This window comes from Macaca thibetana, chromosome 11, assembly GCF_024542745.1.
Source record: "Macaca thibetana thibetana isolate TM-01 chromosome 11, ASM2454274v1, whole genome shotgun sequence".
Taxonomy (NCBI): domain Eukaryota; kingdom Metazoa; phylum Chordata; class Mammalia; order Primates; family Cercopithecidae; genus Macaca; species Macaca thibetana.
Genome location: NC_065588.1, coordinates 44,820,582 through 44,843,147, shown reverse-complemented (window position 1 = coordinate 44,843,147; position 22,566 = coordinate 44,820,582). Strand labels below are relative to the sequence as shown.

Below are 22,566 nucleotides of genomic sequence, written 5' to 3'. Positions count from 1 at the left end.
TTTTCACAGGCTGGGAATAACTATGTTTAAATGGTAGACTGTGAGACCATCCAGATCACAGGATATTGGAAATGACAGGCACCTTCAGCATTTTCTAGTAACAGCTACTTACTTTATGGGAGAGGAAACTGAGGCCCACAAAGAAGAAAAACTTAGACAAAGTCAGATTGAGTTGATGACATAACAGTGCAGGTTCTCCCATGCTACAGTGCGGTTCTTTGAACCAAATGCACTATCATACTTGGAAATTCTATCACTACCCATTCCACAGCCCAGGAAGAACCAGGAGGGCAAGTCTTTGATGTCACATTTATTTCATCAGCTGCTTGTTTGCTGGTTTCCTTGCTTTGGCAGTTGGAATGTGCTTGGGTCTCACTTGATTTCCAAGTTCCCAGTTTCAGCCATAGGCCCTGGCATCTCCACTCATGGGCACCACCCTCTCTTTTGGGTTCAGTGATGATATCTGCTAATATCTTCCCCTTTTCAGGCAACTGAAGCTGTGCTGTAGATGTCATAGTCATATGGATGGGAATAAAAGAAATTTATTCTCCTCCCGGCTGGACAATTTACTAGGCAGGTGACCCTGAGAGTAAAAGCTGTCCTCGTGGTGATCCTTCTACTCTCACGACCCCATCCCAAGACATCCAACAGGAACTAAGGAGGAGATCCACTAGTTGTCGACCATATTCTCTCTGTGTAGTTTCCACTTCAGGATTATTGCTGTCCTACACTTGCTATCCATGTTGTGCTAGAGGAAGGAAGCTTCCTGCTTTACAATCTGAACCCGAACTGGGTTTTGACAGAGGTTTTGTGAGTGTATGTATTACATTCAGCAACATATAATCTTAATGCTAAAATATTGAAACACTTTATGTATTTTGATGATTTGTGGGGCAAACAGGATAAAATATTTGAAAGGGGGCTATTCAAGAAAGTACGTAGAGTCACTGTACTTAGACACAGGCAGATGAAACCAGTCTTCTTCATCACCTATCACTCAGATTCTTTCTTTAAAGGAATTCCTAATGAGCCCTAGAGAAGGCCACATAGAGGGTGTGGCTAGTATAGTCTCTGCCACAGGGTGAGGTGGCTGAGGTGTCAGATGAGCCTATGGAGCAGGAGAGTGAAAAGGGTTGAGGAAATGGCCTGTCACTTAAACAGTGCCTTTGGGGAAGCATATTCAAATACTTTAGGAAAGAAAACCCGGACAATGGAGTCTATAAAGGACAGACTGTGTTTGACTCTTGACACTGAATTAAGCCCCCAAAGTAGTGTAAGTTTCTAGAGCACTTTCCAGAGGGAATTATAGGCCTCACATTTGTTAATGTGTTTTAAAACTTTACACCTTTCCATCTCTTCATCCCACAATTTTCTGTCCTTGATTCCTGAACACTATCCACACCTGATGCACTCTGTTTGGCCCTTTGTCTTGATCGCAGAGCCCAAAAGAACCTGGCCTAGCCCTGCCTTCACTTGTCCACCCTCTCACCCTATTGCCCCTTGTACGACTGCACCTGCTTCCTGGGGTGCTGCCCTGCCATGTTGGGATGAGGACCTATGAGGCCTGGGTTCCTGACTACCACAGATGGGCAGGGTGGAGCTCAGGGGAAAGACTGCCCGGGTAAAACACCTGGCTGAAGCGGAGATGTCCTTCTTCCTTGGTTATAGAGTTAGGGTCCAGGGTAGTAAGGTGATTGACTGAAGAGCTGTGTCTTCAGGTTGTGGACACAGCCTCCTGATGGCTTCTCTCCAGAGTTGAACTGCAATCTTCTCAACTTTGGGGTCATGGAGGAATCTGGAGGCCTTACGCTTCTGTGCCAAATAAGAGAAAGTTGTAGACGTATGAGGGAAAGAGATCTTACCCTTTCAGTCCCCTTCCTGGCCTCCATTACCCTTAGGGATTCCATTATTACACTCCACCAAGAATGGGCATCTCAGGTTCTGGGAGTTGCAATTTCCTGATGGATGCATGGCTCATAGGAAAAAGCTCTTGTTGGGTGGGCTTTAGGAGATGAAGCATCATAACCTATTACAGCCTATGTTTTCATCAGGAATATTCCTACTGCTTGACTCAGAGGAATAATAAAATTAAAATTAAATAATATCATATATCTGAAAGATTTTGACCAATCAAAAGTGCTCCTCATATGCAAAGGTTTACAATAGTTACATTGAGAATTTTGTTAATATGAAATCACTTTTCATTTATTCCTTCCATGGTTTCAGCACTGAGAAAGTTAAAGCATAACAATCCATCTCTTTAAAACAAATGGCTTTATTTTATGAGAGTCAATTTTCTGAGATAGGGACAAATTCTGTTAAAACAGGGATCTAGGGAGTTCATCTTTTCCATTTCCTGGTTTGGGAAAAACCATAACATGTCAAAATTAGTTTTTTTTTTTTTGAGACAGAGTTTCACTCTTGTTGCCTAGGCTGGAGTGCAATGGCACAATCTTGGCTCACTGCAATCTCTACTTCCTGGGTTCAAGCGATTCTCCTGCCTCAGGCTCCCGAGTAGCTGGGATTACAGGCATGCACCACCATGCCTGGCTAATTTTGTATTTTTAGTAGAGACGGACTTTCTCCATGTTGGTCAGGCTGGTTTGAATTCCTGACCTCAGGTGATCCACCTGCCTCGGCCTCCCAAAGTACTGGAATTACAGGCAAGAGCCACCGCACCCGGCCTAATTTTTTTTTTAAACATTTATCTTTAAAGCCCTCTGAAGTACATGGTGCTGCTGTCTTTCTTTCTTTTTTTTTTTTCAGCTTTTAAAGGTTATTTTATTTTATTTATTTTATTATTATTATTATTATTATTATACTTTAAGTTCTAGGGTACATGTGCATAACGTGCAGGTTTGTTACATATGTATACTTGTGCCATGTTGGTGTGCTGCACCCATCAACTCGGTGCTGCTGTCTTTCTTGACTATCTAGTCCTATTTCTCAGTCGCACTATTGGAAAGTCTTTCCTTCCAATGTCTAATTTAAATTTATGTTGCAGTAGCCTGATCTTTTTTCTCCTCATCTTGTTATGGAAGAGAAAGCGACATCTCTCAATATTAGGGCATTTTAACTTTTGTTAATTTTCTTTTGAAAATTAACTTTTGCTAATTTTCTTATAACTTTCTTCTAAGTCCTGGATCCTTTTTTTTTTTTTTTTTTTTTTTTTAAATGAGACAGGGTCTTGCTCTGTCTCTAGCCCAGGCTGGAGGGAAGTGGCATGATCATGGCTTACTGCAGTCTTCACCTCCCCAGGCTCAGGTTATCTTCTCACCTCAGCCTCCAGAGTAGCTGGGACTACAGGTGTGCACCACCATACCTGGCTAATTTTGTATATTTTGTGGAGACAGGTCTCACTGTGTCGAACTCCTGGGCTCAAGCAATCCAACCGCCTTGGCCTCCAGAAGTACTGGGATTACAGGCATGAACCACCCCACGCCCAGCCTATGTCCTTGATTCTTTATTCCTTCTTTGTGGTCTTCCTTTCCTAGCTGTCATTCTTTCTATGTTCCCTTATTCCCTCAGTTGAATTAAGATACTTTCTTACAATAAGATACTTTCTTATGGTGAGGTTCAGGGTTGATCCTGAGGGTTCAGGGCTGATCATGAGATTTCAGGGATTTCTGATGGGGCTGAGGATGGAGGAGGAATCCCAGGCTCTGTAGTTCACCATTTGTAAGTCGGGTGGGGAGGCACTTCTTGCCCCTTTGGAAGCACAGGCTTCCAAAGGCTCAAGGCTCAGAGCTAGCTATATTCGTGGCCAGCACACCCATATCCAGGTGGGTGCCATCTCCCTTGAACATTGTCAGAATAGGGACACTTACCCAGTCCTTGGTGCTGATGTCATAGGTGTCACGGAGCAGTTGCTCATCCCTGAAATGGACACAGAGAAGAGTCATTCTGTTACAGGGGCCTGGACATGTCTCCCCAGCTGCTCAGCTCGCATCCCTGGTTTGAAGTATAGCCAAAGTGGGAGGGGCCAGACTTGAAGGGACACTGACGACCTAACAAGCCCGTCAGAGAGGCAGTTGCAGAATGTGGCACCAGAAATCTGGCCCCCTGTGAAGCAGAGTGGATCATGGCCGCTGAAGCTCTGTAATCCAGGGCTGGGAGCTGAGTTAGCCAAATGTTTCCATCCCAGGGCGCTGCCGCTGGAACAAGTCCCTGGTAGTTCACTTCTTATCTCCGTTTTTTTGTGTGGGAAAGGGATACAATGAGACTTGAATTCTCCTCATCTCACCCTGGATTTCACCCTGCCTTGCTCCATCTTTCAGGAAGCAGAAAAGCAGCAGCAACAGTTAGATCCTAAATCCACATTTTTACAGCCCAGGTAATCAGGTGGGTGTTCCCAGGGCCCTGCAGGGATCTATTTGGAAATCAGGCTTCCGAGGATGAAGGAGAGCATTCTCCAAGCAGAGGTAAGCTTGGCCCTTTTGACCTTTTGAACCTTAGGGATCAGCATCCAAGGAAATTATCTCACGAGCCTCTGGATCTCACAGTGGAGGCCATAGTTTCTTGTTCTGGAGTGGAGGTGATGGACCAGGTTTGGAGAAAGATCAGAGAGGTCTTCTCTGGGACTGTCTGTATTTAAAGATCCCCAAGAAGATTTGTACTCTTAACGAACTCCATTTTGCCACGGGGCTGAAAAAGCATAGAGTGGTTCCAATACCAGAGAGACCCCAAGAGTAGTCAGAATCTCCAGATTTCCTCCTCTCCCTGCCTCTTGTATCCACAGCTGAAGGCTCCTCACCCCTTCCATGGGATATAAAAATCCTTGAATTCAATCTTATTTAATTCTGACTTTGGAGGCTCTCTCTTTGGGCTCAGTCATATATATCCTTGATAATCAATGGGATTCAAGAGCCAGGAGCTTTGGCACCATACGGGAGTCTCTTAGAGGCAGAGAATCGCGGATCTCAGAATTCAAGCCTAGCTTAGACCTACTGAATAAGAATCTGTTTTTTAACAAGGGACCCAGGTGATCTGTATGTATGCAAAAGTTTGAAAAGCCCCAATTTGTAAGTTCTTTCTTGGATGAGTGAAGAAAAGAGTTCCACATATGGCTTTTGTGCTATAATTCTAGGCTCCTGGGTATTTTGAGTATTTTCTTGAAATGCTAGAATTAGCATCTGGGCATTTGAAAACTGTAACTTGACCACCCTGAGTAATCATTCCACTCTAGCCTGCCTGCCATTCTATCCCTGTGCCAGCCTTGGGAAGCTGTTCCCTTTTTCTGTATTTGCTGTCTTTACAGACAAGAACCATATCTAGCTGAAGCATGAGAGTGTTCTCAGGCCCTCAACAGCCATTCCAAGGGAGAAAAGGATTCTTCCATCCCTGTCCACGTGCTGTAGACCGAATGTCTATGTCCCCTCCAAATTGATATATTGAAACCTAATCCCCAAAGCAATGATAGTAAGGTGTGGGGCCTTTGGGAGGTAATTCACTTATGAGGGCAGAGCCCTCATGAATGAGATTAGTGTCTGTATGAAAGAGAACCTAGAGAATTCCTTTACTGCTTCCTCCATGTGAGGACACAGTGAAAAAGTTGGCTGTTTATGAACTGGGAGGCAGGGCCTCACCAGACACCAAATCTGCTGGCACCTTGATCTTGGACAGCCCAGCCTCCAGTACTGTGGGAAATAAATTTCTGTTGATTATAAACTAACGAATATGGTATTCTGTTCTAGCAGCCTGAACAGACTCAGACATGAGGCGATTGCGATGGACAGAGGAGAGACTCGCAGTACTTATGAATGCTTTAAGGAAAGCCAATTCCCAATATGGTTGAAGTGGGGAAAGAAAAGAACCTGGACTCTAGCCTTAAGCTAAATGGAAGATCCTAGGGTGAGACTTTGGGATGAACTCCATATCTCGTTCTTATCTCCATTTTTTTTTTTTTTTTTTTGTATGGGAAATGGATACAATGAGACTTGAATTCCAGATCCCCTCCCTTGTTTCCTTATCCAAACCTTGGAATGGTGCTCTTTTATCTCGAATCTGAGCATCTTCCTGCAGCTGAAAAATAATGAGAATACAGAGTCAGAGATGATGGGGCTGGTGTCCTGTGGACCTGCAGTGTACTAGCTATAGACTTGGTCAAATGCAGGGATGTCTGTTTGGGAAAACATGGGCTTCCTGGACGTGGAACTCCCAAGATTTCTTTCTTTATTTTTTTTGAGATAGAGTCTCGCTCTGCTGTTCGGGATGGAGTGCAGTGGTGTGATCTCGGCTCACTGCAACTTCCACCTCCCAAGTTCAAGCGATTCTCCTGCCTCAGCCTCCCTAGGAGCTGGGATCACAGGTGTGCACCACCAAGTCTGACTAATTTTTGCATTTTTGGTAGAGATGAGGTTTCACCATGTTGGTCAGGCTGGTTGAACTCCTGACCTCAGGAGATCTGGCCACCTCAGCCTCCCAAAGTGCTGGGATTACCATCCAGCCACTTTGGCCACTGTGCCTGGCCAAAATCCCAAGACTTCCAAAAGCACAATTTGTATTGTTTTTGTATCTCTCACACCAAACGACTTAATATAATGCCCTGCATATAGCATATGCTCAATAAATGTCTTTTGAATAATGAATGAATAAATAGGGGCAAGCTGTGCCTCTTTAGGGGTGGGAGACACATAATTCATCACTTACAGTCATAACTATTCATACCAAGGTCTCACATCTTTTATTCTTTGTGGCCCTCTGGCCTTCTGCTATGTCTTTTCTGGGCCCTTTTACACTCCTCATTGAGTCTCCAGTGGTTCTCTGCAGAGAAGCTTTAACTACATGTAAAGGATCTTTAAAAAAATTCCTTCTTGGCCGGGCGGGGTGGCTCATGTTTGTAATCCCAGCACTTTGGGAGGCCAAGGTGGGTGGATCACCTGAGGTCAGGAGTTCAAGACCAGCCTGAACAACATGGTGAAACCCCGTTTCTACTAATAATGCAGAGGTTAGCTGGGTGTGGTGCCAGCTGTAATCTCAGTTACCCAGAAGGCTGAGGCAGGAGAATCACTGGGACTTAGGAGGCGTAGGTTGTGGTGAGCCGAGATCATGCTACTACACTGTAGCCTGGGTGGCAGAACAAGACTGTCTCAAAAAAAAAAAAAAAAAAAAAAAAAAAAAAAAGAAAATCCTTCTTAGGCTGGGCACAGTGCCTCACACCTGTAATCCCAGCATTTTGGGAGGCCAAGGCTGGCAGATGGCTTGAGTCCAGGAATTCGAGACCAACCTGGGCAACATGGCAACACCCTATCTCTACAAAAAATAAAAAAAAAAATTAGTTGGGTGTGGTACTCCCAGCTACTTGGGAGGCTGAGGGAGGAGATTCGCTTGAACCTGGGAGCCAGAGGTTGCAGTGAGCTGAGATCACGTCACTGCACTCCAGCCTGGGCACAGAGTGAGACCATGTCTCAAAAAGAGAGAGAGAAAGAGAGAGAGAGAGAGAGAGAGAGAGAGAGAGAGAGAGAGAGAGTGAAATCTATAGAAGAAGAGCCAAGGAGAGCAGAGGAAGAGGTTTTATTTCTATTTACCCAAGAAGGTTAGCTCTTGTCTCTAATTTGTACTTCCACACAGACATAGTCACCTAATAAGGCAGTTTACTACATCACTAGGGGATTCTCCCCAACTCAGTCACTTATCAGCATTTCATACAACCACATAGAGTATTCTTGCTGAGAGAAGTTCTAGCATATACAATTTTCTGTCTGTGTTATCACATTTCCTCAAGGGAACTGTTAGGCATCTTCTTGCCTTAGCTGCCTGGACGGACAAGACAGTGGTACTCTTTAAGGGAGAAATCACTAGAAAAATAAATGAAGCTGAAACCTTGGTCAGAGGCAACATCTCAGTAGGGTAAGAAAAAAAATGGGATCAAGGCACATGATAGGGCTGGGGAATTCAGAGAATCAAAATCTAATCTCACCTCCTTTTGTATATCCTTAAAAACTGTCAGCACCTGACAGAAGACAAAAATATAGAAAAAATAATATTGTAGTTGATTACTTTATTACAGAGAGATTTCACATATAAAATTAAGTTACCTAGTCTCCTAGCCACTAGGCTATAGAATGTGAATGCCAAGACTGTGGCTTTGTAGCTCTAGCAATAAATCCTCACTGACTTCCACTCTACAGAAACCTCTGGGCCGCCATTTCTTTATGTGGTAAATGAGCGAAATACAGTAAAGTATTTAAAGAAGACTGGGCTGTGCCTTGGATGTATAACGAAACCTACTATCATATTTATTTTCAGTCTAATTCATTCTTATTCTGAAGCTTAGCACAGGTATTCAAATCAACGGTATTTATTTGCTCGTTGGAGGGAGTGTAAAATCATATGATCACTTTGGAAAAAGTTGTGGCACTTTCTTTTCTTTTCTTTTTGGCTGTGAGTTTATTCAATGCAAAATAATCCTCTCCAATTTTACCGAGGTAGATGTACATCCACAACCAAATCTGCCTCTAAACTGGAATTCAGTTGCTGACCCAGCCCCAGCCTCCACTTTCTTGTCGGCACCAGGGGGCACAGCATTCTGTCTGTAGGTATCTCTGTTGGCTCCCCCTCTTGTGAGTCTTGCAGATCACTAACCCTCCAGACCTTTTAGGCCGAGGCCTGCCAGTCTCTGGATGGCTGTGGCGTAGAGTGACAGGCACAGTCTCCGGGTGATGAAGGTAATCATGGAGATACTGGACACCCTCATTGATAAGGTACCAGTAGAAATGTCTCCAGGCAAACTGTTGCTTCATGTAGCCTCGGGACTTGAGAGACTGCATGGCCTTCATGATGTGAAGGATGGGCACATTCTTGTCTGCCAGCTCCAGGTGCTTAGGCATGTGGACATCCTTTTTGGCCACCATGACTCTCTCCTTAAAAACGAGTTCATAAATGGCAATCCAGTTCTTCGGCATCAACATCTCAGTGGCTATAGGGTCCAGGGCCGGGGCTGGCAGTTTCTTATAAAACCAAATATCTGCCTACTGTATTACCCAGCCATGAATGGATCCAGTGACTGTTGGAACTGTGGGTTGTCTCCCTTGGGAGAAAGTGTGAGAACTTTTAGATAGTTGTTATCTTGTTTGGTGGAAATATAGTGTATGTAGATATTCAGGAGCTTCAATTTGTATATAAGGGTACATATGGAAGATGAATGGGCAAAGGGGTACAGTGTGCCAATGATTAATTCGTTGCCTCTCAATGGTTAATTCTCTGCCCTTTGTTCACTCTTTGTTATATTATAAGTACTTGATTATTTTCTTGTTCTCAACAGGATGGTCTTTTGACTCTTATATAAACAACTTACTCTTTAGCTAATATAATAATTGTAAGAACATGAAATAGTGATGCTACTGTACAGCATTATAATTAAGATTATTTCCTTATATAAAGAGTCATTGAATATCACAGAAAATAAAACATGTTGGACACATTATTCATTTTATATAATATTGTACAGTGGGGGCTGGCACAAGAGGCTCTAGATAATTTTACTAATTTTTAATCAGAAATGATTAAATGCTCAGTTTCCTGTACTGTAAGTTCAAAAGTGATCAATTATCTTTTAATTCTCATCTCTATCTAAGGTTTTACGAGCAACTAATATGGTAAGATTGGGATGTTGAAGTAGCTGGTATTTATGTGAAGGCCTCTTAGAAACTCCAAGTAAATGTCTGTATTCTATGAAAGTTCACTACAATTTGCTGTGGGTATCTTATGGGCATTACTGGCTTCTGCACATATATACCCTTCAACTATAAAGTGAAACCTGGCATTTTTACGTTTGTGAATTGAAATCAACATTTTCATGTTTGTGAAAGGCCATACCTGTGCTTTCAAGTCTGTAAAAATCACTGAGAATTGGGGATTAAACGCCCTTAAAACAAACAGGACCTGTGACAGCTTCAAATAAGTGGGTGTCGGGAAGGGGCGCTGATGTGCACAGACCCGAGAAGCTCTGAGAATATGAGACTGCACAAACAACAGAACAAGGTGGGAGGGAGCGTGTTGATCCTTCACCGTCAATCAACAAGCCACTCAAGGAAAGAGAAATAAATGTGCTCCTTCCTGAAGCCTTCCCCCACTTCCCACCTCTTGCCACGCTGTCAAAAATGATTCCTCTGTCCTCACCTGGTCCCACAGGGTTTCAGTGATGGTTACCTGTCTTTCCTGTAGAAATAAGGAACAAATGTTGGAAACAATATCCCAACTCTCCCAGAAACTGAAGTGACACGTTATGAAACATTATGAAGACAAGATATTTCTTGGAATTGAGCTAGACACCCAAAATCATCCCATTTCTCAGGCAGCCAAAAGTCTCCTGCAGCCCTGCTGAATCATTTCATCCCATATATCCTGCTTCGCTCTGGATCTAGCTGGTGTGTGACAGGTCCAAACAGACCCATTTGTTTACCACCTTGTCAATGCCTGTACAGCCTGCCTGCCCCTGGAGTCAACTGGTGAAGCAGTGGCATTGGAGATATTACTGGTGTGGTAGACAATGACCCACTCTACCAGCCAGTCAAGAGCACCCCGTCCCTTCTAAGGCAGCTTTTTTTTTTTTTTTTCCTCCTGTCTACAACCTCTTCTCCTCCCCTCTCCCTAGGAATTAGAAGGCCCAGAGGATCCAGAGAATTTGCATACCTTACCCACCTGTGATCTCATTGTCCCTTCTGTGGATGTGCTACAAAGAAAGAATGATATAAACCTGATGAGGAGCAGAGAACGTGGGCTAAAGGCTTCTCCTAACTCTATTCTATCACTCCTAGCAGGAATTCTTGAAGTTTCTGTACTAAAAATCCAGGAAGGATAGCCAGGGTCCTGCCTCTCATATCCCTTATGGGAGGTGTGGGGACAGGTGGGAACCTTGCCTCATCTTCCAAATATCTTGGAAGCCCTTTGAGAACTCTAAAGCATAGAACATTGGAAGTGAAGGTGATGGTCACTGTCATTAAACCTTGTCATTTTCCTGCCTGCCTAATTTATGTCTACTCTCCACCCTTCACCCCACCTAACCTGTCAAACTTCCCAGGTCCTCTTTGGAAAGTATACTCAATTAGCAAACTGCTTCCTTTTTTATCCCCCGAAAAAGTGTTCTTTTCCTTTGTGACTTCTGATGGGGTGGTAATGGGGATGGAAGGCTGAGGAAGTGGAAAGATTTTGCTTATTCTTGGCAGCACAACTGAAGCTTTTATTCCTAAATACCACCTCATTCCTAAATCAGTGCCAAAGTCACCTAGGAGAGGATGTATACAGATATACAGGTAACTGGAAGAAAGAAGAAGGGTGAAAGTGAGTGAAACCCGGGTAACCAGTCTGCTCTATCATGCTTGCCGATCCTGAGCAAACAGCCTCATCTCCTGGCCGTGCGGTTCCTGCTAGTACAGTTCCTGCCATTAAAAAAAGCAATAAGTTTTTCCAAACAGGAGTAGGGAGGCCAGTAATCACAGGGAGTCTGGGGACCCAGAAGACTGAAAACTGGGCTCTAGATGACACTGAAGCTCAAGACCAGCTTGGGCAACATAGTGAGACTTCGTTTCTACAAACAAAACAAAACACAACACAACAAAACAAAACCAACAACAAACAAACAAAAGAGCAGCAGCAACAACAACAAAAAAACCCAGCCAGGCATGGTGGTAGGCACTTGTGGTCCTAGCTTACTCAGGAGGCTGAGACAGGAGGATTGCTTGAGCCCAGGAGTTCGAGGCTGCAGTGAGCCATGATTGCACTACTGCACTCTAGCCTCAGCAACAGAGCAAGCCCTTGTTGCTAAAAAAAATAAATAAAATAAAGTAAAAATAAAAAGACACTGAGCCTACAGATTTCCAGTTAAAAGGAGACTGTTGATGAATATTGATAGCATTGACATCATATCAGATGGCTCAGGCACACAGTTCTGCCAGCTGTAGTGTTATTTCTCCATAGAACCCGGCAGAGCTACTACTTATTGCAAATCCAAGCCATGCCCCTAATTCTGAAAACATCCTTTTAATTTATTTAATGATACATATTAATCGTACATATTTATGAGGCACATGTGATAGTTTGATAATGCATACAATATGTAATGATCAAATCAAGAGTATTTAGGATATCCATCACCTCAAACATTGATCAGTTCTTTGTGCTGGAAACATTTCCACTCTTCTCAGCTAACTATTTTTGAAATACATAATAAATTATTGTTAATTATAGTCACCCTACTATGCTATTGAACCTCAACCCTAAGCCTGTTTCCTCACCTATAAAACAAGAGGAGTAATCTTTCTCTCAAGGATTTGGGGGATGATTATATGAAAGCACTTGTAACTGTTAAGTGTTTTCAAACGTTATTGTTGTGTGTTATTTTTACAGTGTCCTGTCCACTTTCACCATCAAAAAGCATATGTTCATCAGCAGAAAGGCCAGGGCTCTGGTGTGGTTTATGTGTTTTCTCATATGGAAGTCTAGGAGACTCCAGTATCTACTCATTATTTTTTCCTCAAGGTCCTGCAGCTGTCTGGAAGAGAATTCATACTCTTAGATAGAGCAGATTCCCAACTTCCTCCAGACTCAGGCTTCTCAATTCCTTGCTGGCTCTTAGGCTTGAGGTCCAGTTAACCATTCTGAGCACTTTCATAAGATAGGCAGCTTAGAAATTTATAAGTCATTTTTCACTTTCTCTTCCCAAATTTCTACAAACTCTTTTTGTTTCGCTATTGTTGCCCAGGCTGGAGTGCAGTGGCGCAATCCCGGTTTACCGCAACCTCCGCCTGCAGGGTTCAAGCGATTCTCCTGCCTCAGTCTCCCAAATAGATGGGATTATACGCATGCACCAGCACGCCCAGCTAATTGTTTGTATTTTTAGTAGAGATGGGGTTTCTCCATGTTGGTCAGGCTGGTCTCGAACTCCTAACCTCAGGTGATTTGCCCACCTTGGCCTCGCAAAGAGCTGGGATTACAGGCATGAATCACCACGCCCATTCCCAAATTTCTACAAACTCTTATCCCAAAACATCTGCTGCAAGTTCAAAGGCTCAAGCCAAATTCTGATTCCTTTATGAAGCTTTCCTGATCCATAAGTTCACAGTAAACCCTCCTTCTTTTCTGACTTCATGAATACCATCACCTGGGTCTCATATTTAGCCTCAAGCAGCAGATTCTAGCCCGCTTTTGAACCCTAGACCAAGGGAAGCTTGATTTTGGGTGGTTGGCCTTGATTCACACTATAGAGGATTCAAAGGACTTAGGCAAAGTCAATCCTGGAATAAATAAATGTCCCTAGTTTGTGTACCCCACCAACTCCTAGAGGAATTGCAGTTGATGCCTGATTTCTAAATTAGAATGACAAAGATTTGCTATTGTCTCTTTCGTCAAGGAGATGGAGAAGAGGGAGGACACATTAAAGTCCCCATCTTATCCAGCCAGGAAGCAAGTGAAGCCAAATGAAGAGTGATAGGAGGAGACAGGAGACCCTGGTTCTTCTCCCATGGAGTATAGTAATCTAAGGACGTTTGAGGGTCATCATTAGCCCCATTACCTTCTCTGCTGCTTGGAGGTCATTTCTGCCTTTGGTTCTTGATCCTGGCAGGGATGCTGTGCCATTTGTTCTCAGACAGAAACCAAGGACTCTGGAGCTGAAGATGGAGATAGCTCCAGGCCCTGGAGAGGCATAAATGAATATGGGGAGGAGGCAGGCACATGGTGAGAAGAAAAGTGTTTATTCACTGGAGAACTACCAGGACAGATATCTCAGCAGTTAATGAAGCATTTGTGTTTTGGATGGGTGAGTGTGCATGTGCATGTGTGTGCTTGCATATGTGTGCATGTATGTGTGTACATATGTGTAAAGAAAGATGAGGGTAAGAGGAGGGTAAGAGGAAGGAAGTATTTGGCCCGGGTAAAATCTTCCTATAGTCTTTGTCAGTAACAACAGAAATTGCAGTGAGGAAGTAGATGAAAAAAAAGAGAGAATCTAAGTGAAAAATAACACTTAGCTGAGATTGGGGATGGGGCATTGGCCAAAGGGTCTTTGAGTTCAGGCAAGGACAGGAAATAGAGTAGAGTGAATGCAAGATTGGTAAATACCCCACCCCCTCCCACCTCAGTCAGAATTTTCATGGTTAACTAAGGGTAGAGTTTCAGGATGGAGGGCCATCAGCTCCAGCCTTCAAGTGCTTTGTAGAGAAGAAGGGCTCATAGGCAGTGACCCAGACAGGAGACAAATCCTCCTTTGAGACGTTTCCCTTCCACTTTTCCCACTCCCACCCTTCTTGACCTCCAAGCCCCAGTCAAGAACCAGATCAATTAAGCCTAGAAACTTACCCTGCTTGGTTCCCCAAATTACACTTTGCCCCACTCCTTCCCCCCTAGACTTTTTCCTCTTTGAGCCCCATCTCACAACAGCCTCCTGTTCCCATATCAACCTTGCCCTTTTCAACACTTTGTGACTTCAGCTGTGACCTCACAGACAGACAACTTGCTCTCCCTCCCAGCTGCACACTAGGCTCCATTCAATCCAAATGATAATGGTAAAATGATGGGATAATGTTGTGGGATTTTAATTTTAGTTTCTGCAAATTTTTGCTTCTTCATTGCCTTCTAGCCATTGCATTGGAAATCCATTGATTCTGAGAGATGAAAGCAATGAGGCCAGAAGAACCCAGTTTTTAGTTTGAATTTCAAAATCAGGTCTGAGAAATCTGGCTTTCAATTTCAAGAGGTAGGTCCTTTAGAGAGAAATGGTTTTGTTGTGAATTCTCAAAGTCTTTGACTTAGAAGATCACCAAAGATTTGTGGATGATTATGGATTTCAAACCTTAGAGGGGATGAAAACAGGTTTTCTGAAGAAAGTATAGGGCGTTAATACGGAGGCAGGAAGTGAATATTAGGGAAGAGGCGTTAGGTATAGATGTGCAACTCTGGGACCTGCTTCTTTTTGGTGATGGTGCATATAAAATACCCCAATATATCTAGAAATTTAAGAACAGAAAGAACCAAGGGCCAGCTTCTCCCTTGAAACTAGACCCCTGGAGGAGCAGCCTCAGAGAGAGCACTGTGCCTACATGGGGAGGTCGTGGTGAAGTGGGAATTGTGGTATAGCATGTTTAGGCAGACAGGACCTGAGATAGTACCTTTCAGGTCCCACAGCCTGCTCAGGTGATGGTGGGAAAACTCCTCATGCAGAAATGCAGAGTGTAGAAGGAGAGGGCTGAAATCTAAAGAGGACTCACAAATCATGCAACCTGTGACAAAATATCAGGGTACGTACAACAGATGGAGGTGTCAACGTTGGCTCGGCCCCCCACCTGTCTTCAGCAGGATTTAAGGGAAAGGCACACTGTCCCATCCCTTGTTTTGATTTTAGAGCTCCAGGTGCTGCTAGTGAGACCACCATGGACCCTCTCTGCACACCACCTTCTTACTATCATGAAGTGCTTCAAATTAGACTCTGATTAGAGGTTACTCTCTCCCACCCTTTAAGAGACCAGAAGGGCCATTCCCATCATAATCTACCTTTTTGTTTACCTCAGTTTCCATAAGGAGTCTAAGCTCCTCCCTTTATCATCTCACATCACAGGAACTTTTACCCTTTTATGGCTAGATGTATCTCATAATCCAACTCAATTTCTACCTCTTTCAAACCACCCCAAGTCTTTTGCTATCCAAAAGTAATTTTTTTAAAAAAAATTCCATTTTTATTTTGGATTCAGAGGATATACATTTAGGTTTGTTACAAGGATATATTGTATGGTGCTGAGGTTTGGCCTTCAGCACCAAAGGCCAAATTTTGGGATCCTGTCACCCAGATAGTGAACATAGTACCCAACAGGAAGCTTTTCATCCTTTGCCCCCTCCCTCCCTTCTTTTGGAATCTATTGTTCCCATCTTTATGTCTGTGTGAGTGTAGCTTCCACTTACAGGTGAGAACATGTGGTATTTGGTTTTCTGTTTCTGTGTTAGCTTGCTGGGATAATGACCTCCATCTACATCCACGTTGTTAGAAAGAATATAATTTCATTATTTTTTATGGTTGCATAGTATTTCATGGTGTATTCCATGAAGAGGAATGTACCACACTTTATCCCATCCATGACTGATGGGCACCAGGGTTGATTCCATGTCTTTGCTATTGTGAATAGTGCTGCGATGAACATACAAGTACATGTGTCTTTTTGTTAGAATGATTTATTTTCCTTCGAGTACATCCAAAATAATGAGATTGATGGGTCAAATGGAAGTTCTATTTTTAGTTCTTTGAGAAATCTTCAAACTGGTTTCTATAGGGGCTGAACTAATTTGCATCCCCACCAGCAGTGGATAAGCCAGCATCTGTTATCTTTTAACTTAATAATGGCCATTCTGACTGGTGTGAGATGAGATGTCTCATTGTGGTTTTGATTTGTATTTCTCTGATAATTAGTGATGTTGCATATTTTTCTCATATGTTTGTTGGCTCAAAGAGCTTTTGCACAGCAGAAATTCTCAACAGAAGAAATAGATAACCTATAGAATGGGAGAAAATATTTGCAAACTGTGCATCTGACAAAGGACTAATATCCAGAATCTATAAGGAACTTAAACAAATAAACAAGAAAAAACCAAACAACTCAATTAAAAATTGGACAAAGGACATGAACAGATACTTCTTAAAAGTAATTTTTTTTGTGTGTGAAATAATTCGTTTTATACATTCCTGAGTTTCAACCATACATTCTTTTTACAATACAACAAACAAAACAATGAAAGATATTCAAAACAAGGTTCCAAGGTTGGCCCAACTTGATTGATTGGGTATTTGTGTTTTTAGTAACTTTACAGCTTTTTAAAATGAAGCTTTTAATGAAGATATACCACTGAGTCTTGCTTTAAAACCAAAAGTATCCAAACTTAGTATCACCTTTTATATATATATATATAAAAAAAATAAGAAAAGCTATTCTATCAGGTAACAAAAATGAAGCTTCCCCCTCACCTAGCAGTTCATCTGGAATGCATCTTGAAAAGATCAGTGGCCTGTTGGACTTAAAGAAGCCATCCCCCAAAAAATTGTATGAAAAAATTTATTGAAATGTATCAATGACAAACAGACATAAAACTCAAAGTTTGGCTCATCTGAGGGGCAGGAGAAAAACTGGTACAGATGTTCTTTTATACAGATGAAACATGGGTTCACAAATTACACATCACTTACAAAGCAACCAGAGAGGGACACGAAAGCAAACCTGTACATTCACTAGGAATTTGCAGTCATTTCAGATTTCCACTAGGTAAGAAAATAAAATTTTGCGTCATTTTTTCCATGCTCGGGTGTATGAAAAAAAAAAAAAAAAAAAAAAAAAAAAAAAAAAAAAGCCCCGCTGACGTGTAGCAACGTCTCCAGCACTTAGGTCTGTAAAATGTTCTAAGTGCAGAAGTATATGTGGAAGAATTCTCTCGCCATTTTTGTAAAACAAAGCATTCTAATATTTTACAGAACAAGATAGGACAGTTTTTTTTTTCTTTTAAAGAAGTTGAAGTTTGAGGGTTTCTTCTCTTTTAATTATTACCAAATCCATTTTCCTTGCAACTCACAAGCCTGCTGTTTTCAGCTGTCTGGCTCTTAAGCTCTCAGGAGTAACATCTGAGTCCCCTTTGTAGAGCGAAGCCCACCACCATCTGTGAAGGGGGAAAATGGATGAGAGATGGGGAATGTCGCCAAACCAGTGCCAAAATACGCCTTTAGGTTGCTATTTACAAACCAGGGTGTTGGATGCCTCTAGCAGGCCCGAGAAAAGCAGGTATCATGTGAATCAAAGCAAAAGATATGGCTGGTGCTCAGCCCCTCCTGGGCGTTGAGTAACCAAACTGAGACCAGCCGCGGCCTTCCACCCAACCCAAGAGACTTGGGAAATACCAGGAAACGTAAGAGAACTCCAAACCATCTTCTTTGAGAACCAGGAACAAATGCTTAGTGTGTACTTAGCTATTGCATTTACAGGGACAAAAACCGGACACAAAGAAAAAGTAGGGGGAAAAATAAAGAGTGGCAGTAAAAATGGTATTTTATTCCACCCCCTTCCGCCCTTCCTCTCCCCACAACCCCCAGTACGCTTTTCCTCTCTAGTTTCCACAACAACGTTACAATCAGAAAAAAATAAGTCTCAGGGGGCAGGACTGGAGCGGGGGAGGGGATATGGGTAAAAACAGTCAAATCACAATAGGAATTTTTCAAAATAGGTTATTCCACTTAGTCATCATCTTCTCCCTCATCTTCAGTTTCTCGTTTTCGCTTCTGACCCCCTTCTTCTTCACCAAGCTCTTCTTCATCTTCCTCGTCATCTACCTCTCCATCGTTATAACCTTCATCTTCTCCTCCACTCACGTCCTCTTCTTCACCTTCCTCCTCCTCACCTTCCTCCTCCTCACCTTCCTCCTCTTCCTCGTCCTCCTAGTCTTCCATTACCTGAGCATCTTCATCATACTCCTCCTCATCCTCCTCCTCGTCATCCAGGCACTCCACGTAGCCCTCAGCATCCGAGTTAGAGGCTCCTTGTCGTCCAGGTGATAGCCGTCGAGACTACTTCCTTTATTTTTCTATTTACATCAGATAGATGTATTGTCTGTATCTCTACAGCGTTTCCTAAATCTGATCACTTCTCATCATCTCTAGGCCACGCCATACTATATATCTCAAGGACTATTGTCAAAGCCTACTAACTAGCTCATTCTTATCTTCCTGCGGTAGCCAGAATGCTCATTTTAAAATGCAGAAAACCCTAAAGACTCTGACAAAAGGTTACTAGAACTGATAAACAGTTTTAGTAAGGTTTCAGGATACAAAATCAATATACAAAACTAGTGGCATTTCTAAACATCAATAATATTCAAGCTGAGAGTTAAATTAAGAACACAACCCCATTTGCAATAGCCACAAAGAAAATGAAATACCTAGGAATACAGCTAACCAAGGAGAGGTGAAAGATTTCTACAAGGAGAACTACAGACCACTGCTCAAAGAAACCAGAGATGCACAAATAAGTGGAAAAACATCCCATGTTCATGAATTGTAAGATCAATATTATTAAAATGGCCATATTCCCCAAAGCGACTTACAGATTCAACACTATTTCTATCAAATTACTGATGTTATCCTTCACAGAATTAGAAAAAAACTACTCTGAATTCATATGGAACCAAAAAATAGCCTGAATAGCAAAAGTAACCCAAGCAAAAAGAACAAAGCCGGAGACATCACACTACCTGACTTCAAACTATACTATAAAGCTATAGTAACCAAAACAGCATGGTATCAGCACAAAAACAGACACATAGACAAATGGAACAGAATAGAAAATTCTGAAATAAAGCCTTACACTTAAAACCATCTGATCTTTGACAAGACCAACAAAAACAAGCAATTGGGAAAGGACTCTCTAGTCAATAAATGGTGCTGGGATAGCTGGCTAACCATACGCAGAAGAATGAAACCAGACCCTTACCTTTCACCATATACAAAAACTAACTGAAGATGGATTAAAGTTTTAAATGCAAGACTTCAACCTATAAAAATTCTAGAAAATATACCCCAAAGAAAGGAAATCAGTATATAGAAGAGATATCTACATTCCTATGTTGGTTCCAGCACTGTTTACTAAGATTTGCAAGCAATCTAATTATACGTCAAAAGACGGATGGATAAAGAAAATGTGGTACATACACACAATGGAGTACCATTCAGCCATAAAAGTAATGAGATTCAGTCATTTGCAACAACATGAATTGAACTGGAGATTATTATGTTAAGTGAAATCAGCCAGGCACAGAAAGACAAACATTGCATTTTCTCACTTATTTGTGGTATCTAAAAATCAAAACAACAGAACTCATGGAGGAGAGGCTGGGAAATATAGTGGGGGCTGTTGGGGGAGATGAGGATGGTTAATGGGTACAAAAAATAAAAGGAATGAATAAGACCTACTATTTGATAGCACAACAGGGTGACTATAATAAAAATAACTTAATTGTACATTTTTAAATAATTGAAAGAGTGCAATTGCATTATTTGTAATTTAAAAGATAAATGCTTGTGGGGATGGATACCCCATTATCCATGATGTGCTTATTTCACATTGCATACCTGTATCAAAACATCTCATGTATGCCATAAGTATATATATCTAACATGCACCCACAACATTTTAAAAAATTAAAAAAGAATAAATAAACATAAAAAATGAAAACAAATTCTAGAAGAAAACTTAGTAGATGCCCTTGTTGACATCAACCTTGGCAAAGAATTTTTGGCTAAGTCCCCAAAAGCAATTGCAACAAAAACAAAAAAAATGGACCAGTGGGACCTAATTAAATTAAAGAGATTCTGCACAGCCAAAGAAACCATCAGTAAACAGACTTCCTACAGAAAGGGAGAAAATATTTGCAAACTATGCATCTGACAAAGGTCTAATATCAGGACTCTATAAGGAACTTAAATGAACAAGCAAAAAGCTACCCCATGAAAAATGGGCAAAGGACATGAACAGACACTTCTTGAAAGAACACACACAAGTAAACACAGGAAAAAATGCTCATCAGAGAAATGCAGACCAAAACCACAATGAGATACCATCTCACACCAGTCAGAATGGCTATTAACAAAAAGTTAAAAAATAACAGATGCTGGTGAGGCTGCAGAGAAAAGAGAGCACTTCTACATTGTTGGTGGGAATGTAAATTAGTTCAGCCACTGTGGAAAGCAGTTTGGAGATTTCTCAAAGAACTTAAAACAGAAATACCATTTGATCCAGCAGTTCCATTACTGGGTGTCTACCCAAAGGAAAATAAATCATTCTACCAAAAAGAAACATGCATGCATGTGTTCATCGCTGCACTATTCAGAATAGTAAAGACATGGTATCAACCTAGGTGCTCATCAATGGCAGACTGGATAAAGAAAATGTGGTACGTATACACCATAGAATTGCATGTAGCCATAAAAATGAATAAAGTCATGTCCTTTGCAGCAACATGGATGGAGATGGAGACCATAATCCTAAGGAAATTAATGCAGGAACAGAAAACCAAATACTGCATGTTCTTACCTGTGGGAGCGAAACATTGGGCACTCATGAACATAAACATGGGAGGACAGACGCTGGGGACTACTAGTGTGGGAAAAGACAGAGGGGAGTGTGTACTGGAAAACTACCTATTGGGTACTAAGCTCACTATCTGAATGCAATATACCCATGTAACAAACCTGCACATGTACCCCCTGTATGTAAAATAAAAGTTGAAAAAAAAGTGACTACTTTGATATTAATATAACCACAACACCTTTATTGTTGTTGTAGTTAATGTTTGCGTATCTTTTCTGGTCCTTGTACTTTCACTCCATCTGTATCTTTATACATAAAATATGTCTCTTATAAAATCAATAAATAAACAAACAAATACATAAAACACATACAGATCACATCACAGCCTTCCTCAAAACCCTGCGTTCCCTCTGCATCATGCTTAGGACAAAACACACATGGACTTCCAAGTCCAGGCCTACCCCTGGACATCATTACTGCCCACTCCACCAGTCCATTCTGCTTTAGTCACACTGGCTTCCTTTCCCTCAGGTGTGCCAGATGTGCACTTCTGTCTCAAGGTTTTGGCTCCCTCACTCAAATGACATGTCCTCAGAGAGATCCTTTTATATCCCCTCTCTAAAGCAGCAGCTACCACCACGTGCCCTTTACTCTGATTTGTATTTTTTAAATTCCCACTTGACATTATAAATATCTAATAATTTTGTCTGTCTGTTTCATCTAATGGAATGTAAGCTTCATGAGGGCTTTTGTCTTAATCATTATTGATTGTATTTACAGTACCAAGAACTATATTTGAAAAATAGAAGGAACCCAAATGTATGTAGAATAAATGAGCCAACGAACACTACATAGTGACATTTCCTGTGGGTGGGAAGCCATTGCATTATTATCCAAGCCAGTGATGAGGATATTAGGGCATCCTGCAGAGGAGAGGCACCCCTCTGCTGCCATGATATCATCTAAAATAGCTAAGTTGTTACATGGCCCCCCAACACAAAGAGTTAAATTTAGACTATATTTTTAAGAACTTTATTGAGGTATAATTGACATACAATAAACGACACATACTTGATAAGTTTGGGCACGTATATACACCCATGAAATTATCAACAAAAACAAGATAATGAAGATATCCATGAATTCAAAATTTCCTTAGACCTTTTGGTAATCTGTCATCTTAGTCCTCTCTGCCATTCTGACCCTCCCATCCTGAAGCAACCATGGATATACTTTCTCTTATTGTATTAATAGAATGTTATACATTCTCTAGAATTTTATTTAAATAAAATTATACAGTGTGTACTTTTTACGGTATGGGTTCTTTCATTTTGAATAATTATTTTGAGATTTCTGTTATTATGTACAGCATTCATGTCATTCATTTTCACCGCTGAGTAATATTCCATCATGTGGTGTATTCATTTCATAGGGCTGCCATAACAAATTACCACAAAATTGGTGGCTTTAACAGCAAAAATGTATTCCCTCACAGTTCTGGAGGCCAGAAGTCTGAAAT

The 22,566-nt window shown here is 41.6% G+C and overlaps 2 protein-coding genes across 7 annotated transcripts; both read right to left on the bottom strand.

The window, feature by feature from the left end:
• Window positions 1-290: 290 nt before the first annotated feature.
• Window positions 291-14,373, bottom strand: C11H12orf54 (chromosome 11 C12orf54 homolog). 6 transcript variants are annotated; one of them, XM_050746970.1, is made up of 9 exons: window positions 14,296-14,373; window positions 13,511-13,632; window positions 10,633-10,672; window positions 10,120-10,158; window positions 7,919-7,951; window positions 5,976-6,021; window positions 3,828-3,876; window positions 1,631-1,812; window positions 291-502 (listed from the first exon to the last, which is right to left on the bottom strand). In XM_050746970.1, exons 2-8 carry the CDS (start codon window positions 13,573-13,575, stop codon window positions 1,671-1,673), a joined length of 414 nt encoding a protein of 137 aa, XP_050602927.1. In that variant the 5' UTR covers window positions 13,576-13,632; window positions 14,296-14,373; the 3' UTR covers window positions 291-502; window positions 1,631-1,670. The 6 variants fall into 6 exon arrangements, with proteins under 6 accessions (XP_050602927.1, XP_050602926.1, XP_050602929.1 ...); XM_050746969.1 differs by lacking the exon at window positions 14,296-14,373 and adding an exon at window positions 14,074-14,285; XM_050746972.1 differs by lacking the exon at window positions 14,296-14,373 and adding an exon at window positions 14,074-14,283 and having other exon boundaries at window positions 10,642-10,672.
• Window positions 8,238-9,282, bottom strand: LOC126930193 (40S ribosomal protein S10-like). The gene is given in 2 exon segments (XM_050746960.1): window positions 8,238-8,596; window positions 8,598-9,282. Coding segments are annotated over 2 exon segments (516 nt in total). The 5' UTR covers window positions 8,910-9,282; the 3' UTR covers window positions 8,238-8,392.
• Window positions 14,374-22,566: the final 8,193 nt, after the last annotated feature.